This window comes from Podarcis melisellensis (genome assembly GCF_964234715.1).
Source record: "Podarcis melisellensis genome assembly, chromosome: 2".
In the NCBI taxonomy this organism is placed as follows: domain Eukaryota; kingdom Metazoa; phylum Chordata; class Lepidosauria; order Squamata; family Lacertidae; genus Podarcis; species Podarcis melisellensis.
Genome location: NC_138529.1, coordinates 102,918,304 through 102,928,386, shown reverse-complemented (window position 1 = coordinate 102,928,386; position 10,083 = coordinate 102,918,304). Strand labels below are relative to the sequence as shown.

The following is a 10,083-nucleotide window of genomic DNA, read 5'->3' as shown; positions in this document are numbered from 1 at the left end:
AAGGAAGGGCACCCGCTTCCCTCCCCCTTGCGGATGAATATGAAACTGCAGCCATTTTTGGTAAGGGCAGAACGTCCATCGCTGTCCTGACGTAGTCGTTTTGTTGACAGAGCAGTGGCTGGTTTGAAGGCTTATTTAAAGCGAAGTGAATTAGCTAGTTCTACTAATACTTTTTTTTATTAAAAAACACACACGACATTTTAGCCTGAGCTTTACCCCCCCTTTTTTTGGAACTCGAGTAAAGTGCTCCTAGACATGTACAGAGTGCCTTTTTCAGTCGTAATGAATCATCGTAGGTCTAGGGTGTTTTGCTAAAGAAGCTGTTAGGCTAAGGCCACCACCTGGTTCTTGAGACACTTCTAAAGGTTTAAAAGCTCCTGCCTTTCAATTTTCTGTATAAAATAGAATATAGAATAGCTGCTCTCAATTTCAGTAATGAAAGGCAGTTGAACAGCATGTAAAGCCTGTGTAGAGTATGTAAAACCAACATTTGATATCATCCCCACACCTTATGCAACCAGTGCCTGGGAGCTACTGGGAGCTTTTGCATAATTCTCTACCTGTGAAATTTATTTATTAACTTCAGGATTATGAAGTAGATCCAACAGTACAAATTCAGGTTTTGTTTTAAAGAGGAAGGGCAACACCTTTGCCCAGATTATTTCCTCAAAAACTTGTACATCTTGAAGGAGATCCAACTTCACAGACTTTTTTTTTCTTAATGAGAGAACATGGCAGCTGGTAAAGAACTTCCCTCTCCATCCCCTTTTCCTTTTGTACCAGTGTCTTTTTCACAGAGCACATTCCCTGCCTTCAGGCTTGCTATTTTGACATGTAAGCCACTCTACAAACCTTTTTAAGTTAGTGAGCAGGCTATAAATGCTTTGAATAAATAAACGAGGAAGTTGAACACAAAACCATGTTTTGGAGAGAACAAAAAACTGGACTGAGGGACGGACTTGTTTGCATGTGAAAGGCCAAACCTATTTTAATAGGTTGCTGGAAATCGGTGGTTCTGTTCAAGCAGCTCCCAGTTTATACTAAAACTCTAAAAATTTCTCTTCCTCACCCCCTTTCTCACTGTATAATGGGAAATGCTGCATCAGTAAGGGAGGGAGGAAAAAAAGACACTACGCACATTTAAAATTAGAAATTCACAATTTATTTCAAATAAACAATTTCAGGAGAGGGAAACTGCAAGGGCTCTTTCCTTTGCCCCTTCCCCTCCTAATGCCGGAAAAGTGTTGGCAGTTTCTTGAGGTTGCTTCCCCCCCCACCCATACCTCAGTGAGGGACAGAGCAAAGGCAGCCATGATAACGTAGCACTCTGCATAATAATAAAAAGCTCCCATAGCAGAAGCTACTACCTGAAAACTTGGAACAGTCCAGACTTGAGTGAGCACACATAAGAACTTTCCTAGAAAAAGCTATTGAGAAATGAAATCTGGTTTTTGAAACAAAAACAAGTTTTGAATGAATTGAGACAGTGCAAAAATAAGAGAACTCTCCAGTTCTTCCTGAAGAAGTCACATGGCACACAGCTGACATAAATTTAGGCTGTCAACAGAAAACTGGTTGCTGCTGCAGAGGAAGGAGTGCTATAGAGAGAGCAAGTATAAAACTTGATTAGAGCAGGGATAGGGAACTTTTGGCCATCCAGAGGCTATTGGACTCCCAACTCCCATCAGTCTCAGCCAGCACAGCCAATGGTCAGGGATGGTGTGAGCAGCAACATCTGCAAGGCCAAAGTTTTCCCATCTCTGGATTAGAGCATCTCTCTCCTATTGAACAGCCTCTTTTGGTGTATGTATGCAAGCTTTTGAGTTACAGAGACTTCTGTTTGCCAGGAGACGTGGTGTAACTTGAGAGCTCGGTTTGTTCAGTATCAGAAGTTGTGCAAAGACAGTTTTGTATCTCTTTTATATAGAAAACTGTGGCAGGTAATACTAAATGTAAGCGAAAACCAAAACAAAGCCAGCATTGAAGGTGAATCAAGCCAAGTTTTTAAAAGTAAGAGTGATAGGATGACAACAGCTGCCAGGCTGGCTGAGAGTCAAGCCTTACAGAAAGAGACGAAGAGCTCCCAGTTTAGGATGTTCGCCTGGTATGAGGGAAATGCACCTATACTCTGAGCTCAGATGCTGCTAATTCTTCATTGCTGTCTTGCTATTGCTACCAGCTTGTTGCAGAATGGCAAGGATTTTCTGAGGCAACAAACTGTGTTGAGTTCTGCTTTAGAACCATTAGCTTCTTTTTCCAGAGTGAAGAGGATACTTTCCTATAGCACAGCCTATTCTTATCAGTGGCAAAACCTCTCTGGCAAAATGATGGAATTCTAATACAGGGAAGCCTGTATCGGGGGAAGAATAAAAATGCTGATCTGTCAACTGTCTGGGACTTAAAAGTGTTAGTTTATACATATATGAATGCTACCTGCTCTAAACTGGGAGGCAGCTATTAATACGTGGTGCAATACTGGCTTAATATAGCACATCTAAAAGCACTGTACGGGGTTGGTGTCAGCCATGTGGAGGCTACAAGTTTAGAAAACATGACTTTTTAACATTGAAAGTTGTCAATGTGCTACCATCAAGTTGACCAGCTACAACTGGATGTCAGATGTAAGTGCAAGCCGCACATCACTCCCTTTCGCACTGGACAGTTCTGAGCTACAGAAAACATGTGTGACTTAACTTCTCTGATTCAATGAGACCGACCGCTCAGTCTGAATGCAAAGTTTAAAGATAAAAAGATCCTCATGTCCTTCAAAGGCTGAACACTGTGTTAAGCTAGCAAGGAAGATCAGGTCAGCATTTCACAGGAGTAAGTCGTAAGCCATACCTTCCCACAGCTCTTCTGGCCATAAGGCTTATCTTTATCCAACTGCAGCTGGGTTAATGAAATAATCCTGTGCTAGCACTTTACGCACCACATCTCATCAAAACAATAACAAAATGAATGCTAACATACTGTGCAATTAAAATCACACACACGCCGAACTTTTTGCACTTTCCTAAAAGGTTTTCGTCTGTTTCTATATATCAAGGCCCAGATTGGACTTCATGCAGAGAAATGGAAAACATCTACAGCCAAGAGAACACAATCACATGATCTCCGCTTACAGCAGGTAAGACATGGGTTAAAAAGAGCAAGCCTGATGAAGTCATCGTGCCGCATCAGCTACAAGAGACCTATAAAAGGTGAACAGAGCAGGAAATTGGGGGGGGGGGGCGTGAGGAGAGAAGAGTTTCTCTTCACGGTACTTTTTCTTAGCCTAGTACACCCCCCCCTTCAAGGTTCTGCTTGCGTAATCTGTGGTTAACTGGCAATGGGGTAGGAAGAGAGTAATATTAAAAAGGTCCTGGGGTCATTTACTAAGAAAGCAAGCAGGTAGTGGGTATAATCATTTTCCTTGGAGTGCTGGAGGTAGTATTAGCAGCACGTGAAGGGCGAAAGGGTGGCATGGCAGATTGCCCCCCCCCCAAGAGCTAGGTCAACATCCAGAAATGCTAATTAAATAGCTCCCGCTGAAAGGCCAGAAAGGTAAGTGCATAAAGCACAGAGTAATGATCCTAGCTTGCCAGTCCTCCCTTGTCCAAACCAAAAAGATCATCAATCAATGTACAAACAAAAGTTCAGTGCAACATTATTATTTTTTGTAAACAGGTAGCAAGGTGTTCTTGTTTCAAATCGAATCAGAGTAACTTCAGGAGAGAGCCAGCTGTTCCGTCTTCTTTTCTAGGTGGATAATCAACTTAAGGAACCATATTGACCATGCGCTGTACATAACCTACACTGCAGTTTTTTTACTGTTTCGAAGCTGACCTCCCACATGAATAGAGGAAAAATTGACCTTTTACACATTCAAGTATACTAATAATAAGCCACCCGTGAACATAGGTTTGTACCTGACCAAGTCCTACTGAAATTAATGGGACTAAATCAGGCCCATCAATTTGAATGGTCAACTTCAAGCAGGACTAGTGGTGGATACAACTCCTTAATATTCATTAAGCTTCATTCTCACCAATTCTGCTGGCTGTTTTTCAGCCAGCCGCAGTTTCTAGGACAGTGGTGTAAGTTTACCATTGGCACATGTTTCTCAGGACTTGTCTTAGGCTGCCAAGATATTTTTTAACCCCCTCCACCCCACACCACCCCTTACCAAGCATCATGTTAAGTGTAACAGCTTTCCCTTGCTACACAGTGAGGAAGTCTGGTCTTGTCAGGGCCAGACGGGGCCAGACTTGACGTATCACCTTACAGCCATGTCAAGGATCAGGTTGTGTATGACTGGACTGCACAGATACGCAAGGCATGGATGGAACGTGGCGTGTCCTTTTGCCTCCAAGCAAAGCCAGTGCCTGCTACAATGCTATCGAGAGGCAAGGTTGTGTGTCCCCATAACCCCTCAAATGATTTTAGTTTTGGCAGATGTGATCAGTCCAGAGAAACTAAGCGACTAATCCACGCAGGAGACAACCTAAAGCTGATGGGACAGCAGGACCACAACTGTTTCCCATGCTGGCCTGAACTTTGCCCGACTGCCCCTGCATAGCCAGGGAAGAATAGGAGAGCTACTCGACCGTACGCTGACCTCTGGCCGCTGCTGTTGTCTCCTAGACTAGCACGGTTCACCTCATGTAGTCACAGGGCAAGCAGCAGAGCGCACATTAAGAGGTGCCAAACAGACAGCTGGACTATTTCATAGCTTTCAGCGCAAGAGAGGATTTGGAGGGAAAAGAAGAAAAGCAGCCATTTCGTTTACAAGCAGCATATTAAAAAGGAAACACTCCAATTCCAATTTATTTTTTTAAAAAGGGTTGTGTGTTATTCTAGGGTTTGTTTTGTATAATTGTACAACCGTTTGAAAATTACATATGCTTGTAATGATCTAACACTATTAACAGCCATTCGGGGAGGAGGAAGAAGAAGAAGAAGAAAAATAAAATAAAAGAACTCCTTCCCAGAATAATCCAAGAGACGGGGAGGAAAACGTCCCAGAAAAAAAAGGTGCCAAATCTGAACTCCAGCCTCTAGCCTGGCAAAAACGAAAAGCAGAAAGAGAAGAGAAAACAGAAGACTAAGCTGTGGTGCTAGCTCGTGTCTGGCTTGCAAGGGGAGGCAGCAGTGTTGTCCTCAGCCCTTCTCAGCGGTGGGGGCGGGCGCCAGCTTCTCGTGTTGCTTCTGCTGCTGCTCTCACCGCCACCTCGCTCTTTGCGCTCACCCCTGCGCCCTGACATCTCCTGCTACTTTATGTGTCATGGAAGTCTTTTAGCAGGGTCCTTCTCCTCTGCTCGGCTATGTGCATCTGGTTTTCCAAGTCCTGGGTGGGGAGAGAAAGAGGGCGTAAAATCAGGTTTGTTTCTAGTTTGTGGTGGCAGGGAAACGGACCCACAGACTTGAATGATCAGCAGAAAGGAGGGAAGGAACACCAGCCATCTCTTTTGGTCCCAGTCTCCTCACAGAAACAAGCCCTCTTCAGGTATTCAAGTCTAGATGAGGAATAGTGTGGTAGTTTGATAAGCAAAAGTCAGGAGACAGGAGGGCATATCCAGGATGAACACCTGAATAGGGCTAAGGTTGTGAGAAAAATGTGTGTGGTTTAGAATAGGAACTCAAAACTTCCTGGTCCCAGTGCCTCGCTCCATTAATTACATCACGTAGTTAAGAAAATAACACCTAACTGGTGGTCCTTATAGAAGCCAAAAATTAATATCCATTAAAAAATTCACATGCGCCAGCTTGGATCTAGAATTCCAACAACTGGAACTCCGCCAAGAAGATACAGAAGGAGTCTGCCTACTGAAAAGCTGGTCTAGATAGTTGGAGGAGCCCCCCAGTGCACTTGGGAAGGTTGTGTAGGGGGGGAACTGGTGAAAACTGTCTCCCCTCTTTTTCCTCAGAACGGAAGTTGCACTGGATCTCAGTCTCTAAACAGAAAGTGGCCTCCCATTCATGGAAGGAGCACTCTAGGTCATGGGTAGGCAAACTAAGGCCCGGGGGTCAGATCGGACAGTCCGGGAATCAGCGTGTTTTTACATGAGTAGAATGTGTACTTTTATTTAAAATGCATCTCTGGGTTATTTGTGGGGCATAGGAATTTGTTCATTCCCCCCCCCAAAAAAAATATAGTCCGGCCCCCCACAAGGTCTGAGGGACAGTGGACTGGCCCCCTGCTGAAAAAGTTTGCTGACCCCTGTTCTAGGTTGTGCCTATCTCAGTTGCCGAGATCAATCCAAAAGTATGTGGGCATTTCCCGCTCTCCTCTGGTCCAATGCCAATTCCTCTGCTTCCTCATAGGATTTGTTTAAGCCCTTCTGTGCAGGTAATGAGCTCCTGGGATGAGAAGATGAGGTGGCAGAAGGTTGAACAACGCTTGTTTACTCACCCCTCTGTCATAACTATCTGCTCTCTCCACCTTCCATGAGAGGTTTTCTATTTCCGCTTCCAGCTGAGCCTGTTGGTATTCAAACTGAAAACATGAAACAGATTGTTGAGGGAAAGAGATACAGGAAGACCAGCTTCTCATCATCCTCATTCTACCCTACATCTGCTGTTACCATTCACGCCAGAAGGCGCTTCTGAAAAGAATGAAATGCAAAAGCAAAAACCGAAGCACGTTCAGTAGATGCAAAGTCACAGCAACACAGTATTCTGATGTGCAACAGTACAAGAGCACCAGAAAGCTTATGGATTCAAAGCTGGGCAAGTTCCTAGTTCCCTATGTAAAACCTGAGCGATATTAATCAATGGTTACATGGATGACAGAATTCAGGAATAATAATAATAATAATAATAATAATAATAATATTTATTATTATTTATACCCCGCCTATTTGGCTGGGTTTCCCCAGCCACTCTGGGTGGCTTCCAACAAAAGAGTAAAAATACATTAAAACATCAGTTATTAAAAACGTCCCTAAACAGGGCTGCCTTCACATGTCTTCTAAACGTCAGATAGTTGTTTATTTCATTGACATCTGATGGGAGGGCATTCCACAGGGCGGGCGCCTCTACCAAAAAGGCCCTCTGCCTGGTTCCCTGCAACCTCACATCTAGCAGTGAGGGAACTGTCAGAAGGCCCTCGGTGCTGGACCTCATTGTCTGGGCAGAACGATGAAGGTGGAGACGCTCCTTCAGGTATACTGGGCCGAGGATGTTTAGGGCTTTAAAGGTCAGCACCAACACTTTGAACTGTGCTTGGAAACGTACTGGGAGCCAGTGTAGGTCTTCCAAGACCGGTGTTATATGGTCTCGGCGGCCGCTCCCAGTCACCAGTCTAGCTGCCGCATTCTGGATTAGTTGTAGTTTCTGGGTCACCTTACACCACACAGAGGGCATAAGACTTTCGTAAGTTAAGACTGCAATGATGTAAGAACCAATCAAGCACTGAAGGCTGTTCAAAATGAAGACGGCTCTTATTCGATAGCTACATAAGACGCGCTAGTAATTTAAGGTTTCCTATAGGGCTGTGGCAGCGGTGCCTTGATGGAGCTGTGGAGTGGCAGCTACTGGGGCTACCACTGCCACCAACCTGGAGCTCCCCTGACCTTGCTGCCGCCCTTCCCCATCCCCATTCTGAAGTGGCACAGCATCTCCTCCAGCACAGAACACCCTGCCCCCTTTAGAAGTCTCCGTCGCTTTTCCAAATTGGTAAAATTGGGGAGATTTACAAACAAAGCTTAAATAGCACATTGACTCATCTTTTACTTGCCGAATGCAGTTTGTTTTTTGCATCCCCTCCTTACAAAACAAAAGCAAAGCAGCTGAAAGAAGCAGCTATGCAACTCTGAAGAGGAGGAGAATACAAAACTAGGAAGCTTAAACAGATACTAGGAAGAGTCTGAATTAGCGAGTAAATAAAAATAACCATGGAAAGCAGGTTTGATCTATATAGTTTTTAAAATGTATATCCCACCACTGCTGTCAAAAGCATATGGTAGCTAACAACTCACTAAGTAATTAAGCATACGCTACTTAATCTATTGGGACCCGGGTGGCGGTGTGGGTTAAACCAGAGAGCCTAGGACTTGCCGATCAGAAGGTCAGCAGTTCTAATCCCCGCGACGGGGTGAGCTCCTGTTGCTTGGTACCTGCTCCTGCCAACCTAGCAGTTCGAAAGCACCTCAAAGTGCAAGTAGATAAATAGGTACCACTCCGGCAGGAAGGTAAACGGTGTTTCCATGCGCTGCTCTGGTTCGCCAGAAGCAGCTTAGTCATGCTGGCCACATGACCCGGAAGCTGTACGCTGGCTCCCTCAGCCAATAAAGCGAGATGAGCGCCGCAACTCCAGAGTCGGTCACGACTGGACCTAATGGTCAGGGGTCCCTTTACCTTTACCTTACTTAATCTATTACATTCTGTACTGTTCTTCCTCTGCAGAACTCAACAGTGGTTTACATGTGGTACCCAGGTGGTCTTCCATGCCAACCCTGCAGTCAGAACCCGCTGAGCTACTGCAGTTGCAGTTCCCGTAACGTGACTCTGGAGTGTTTCCAGCTATCGGCAGGAGGCCTGACATTTCCCAGCTCGGTCCTGCAAGAAATTTAGGTGACCATTCAACACAGAGCCACAGGTCTTACCAGTTTCTTTCTGGGGCCAGACTCCATGTAGTAGGCATATGGATATGTGTACTGCAGCGTGTAACGACACTACAATGAAAAGAGAATGAAAGGAAGACAGCTGTTTTTTAATGTCGTGTGCCTGCACAAAAGTTCTCCGCGTGTCTTCCAAATGTCGGGGACGCCCGTTTGTCAGTTCTGTGGAGACTGTGCCCACCTTCAGCAGCTAAACCTGCTCAATATGTGATATACAATGCCATCATGCAACACGGTGAGCAGAGGCAGAAATAAAATACATGCTGTCAGATGTGCAGGGTGGTTGCTCGTGAGTAACCAGGCAAGACTCTGACCTGTCTTTTTCAGGTTTTATTGGTGCAAACTATTTACAGTGCACAACTCCAAAGTTCATGTCCGTCTTAGTGACTTGCAGATTCCGGGAGTGCCCCTTTCCAGTTTCTTCCCCAGCATAAGAACTTAAGACACCCCAAATCTCCGCCTCCCCTCCTTACGTTTCACCCCTCTGTGCAAGCAGAGCGACAGAAGCGATGCGCCTGCCTCCTGGCCGGCCGGGCTAGGTGAGGCGCTTGGCCTCTACGTAGCATCTTTAAGCCCTCCCTTCACCCGGCTATTCCCCTCCTCCTCGGCTCTGCTGGAGTTGTGGCTTTCACCACTGCCAGACAAGGAGCTGCTTCTCACAATCACCGGAGGCTCCCTGTATCTCCCTCCCTGCCTCCCTCCCCCTTTCTGATGGCAGTCCCCTGACACACTCTACGACACACTGAACGGCATGCCAGAGTGGAGCTTCCCAAGGGATGCAGTAGTCACAGAGCTTCAGCAGGCTGTGTGAAAAAAGGGAAAGGTCCACAATATGCTCCCCCACCCTAACCTCCCCACCAAGCAGCTCCAAGTGGTGTTAAGCAGGGTAAAAACAACCCACCCCCTGATCTATAATCCAGCAAAGATCAACCCAGAGTGTTAAGACAATATGGCACCTTCTTTGGCAATAGCTTGCAGTTGATGCCAGGCACCTGATTACTATTTAAGCCCTCTCAATCAACACAGTTTAAGTCCGGCAGGTCCCATTGCCCACCCCTCCACCCCAAATCTCATCCCATCCTCTTTCTGCACCCAGTAGAAAGCATCTTACAATTAACAGCTAGGCACACCCACCTTAGCTAGCAGCTTTGCTGCATTCTGTAGATACTGCCAGTCTATCCACGTTCCCAAGTTGTTCATCACCCTTTCTTGTATCTTCTCTTGAATTCGCTGGTATGTCTGTGCCTCCAGCTGTAAGCTCTTGTTGTGGTTTTCCCACTGTGAAAATGGTGTAAGGTGTAAGACGACAATGGAGAAGGGAAGGAAAAGACAGGCTGGGAAACAGCAGGCCACAGCAACGCATTGGAAAGACTGCACAGAAGCACCTTAGAATGCAATGTCCCTCCTTCAGAAAAGGCAAGATGTACCAGAAAGCAAACATATCCTTGCTGCTTTCTAAAAAAAAATTACCACATTATCTTTC

At 45.5% G+C, this 10,083-nt stretch overlaps 1 protein-coding gene across 2 annotated transcripts in view; it reads right to left on the bottom strand.

Moving 5' to 3' along the window:
- Positions 1–1,139: 1,139 nt before the first annotated feature.
- Positions 1,140–10,083, bottom strand: part of ARIH2 (ariadne RBR E3 ubiquitin protein ligase 2) — a 32,983-nt gene continuing 24,039 nt past the window's right edge. For both annotated transcript variants that reach the window (XM_081902752.1, XM_081902753.1), the window contains exons 12-15: positions 9,735–9,878; positions 8,586–8,654; positions 6,392–6,475; positions 1,140–5,326 (exon numbers count right to left, since the gene is read on the bottom strand). In XM_081902752.1, the coding sequence (XP_081758878.1) occupies positions 5,255–5,326; positions 6,392–6,475; positions 8,586–8,654; positions 9,735–9,878 (369 nt within the window). In that variant the 3' untranslated portion in view covers positions 1,140–5,254. The remainder of the gene's footprint in view (positions 5,327–6,391; positions 6,476–8,585; positions 8,655–9,734; positions 9,879–10,083) is intronic.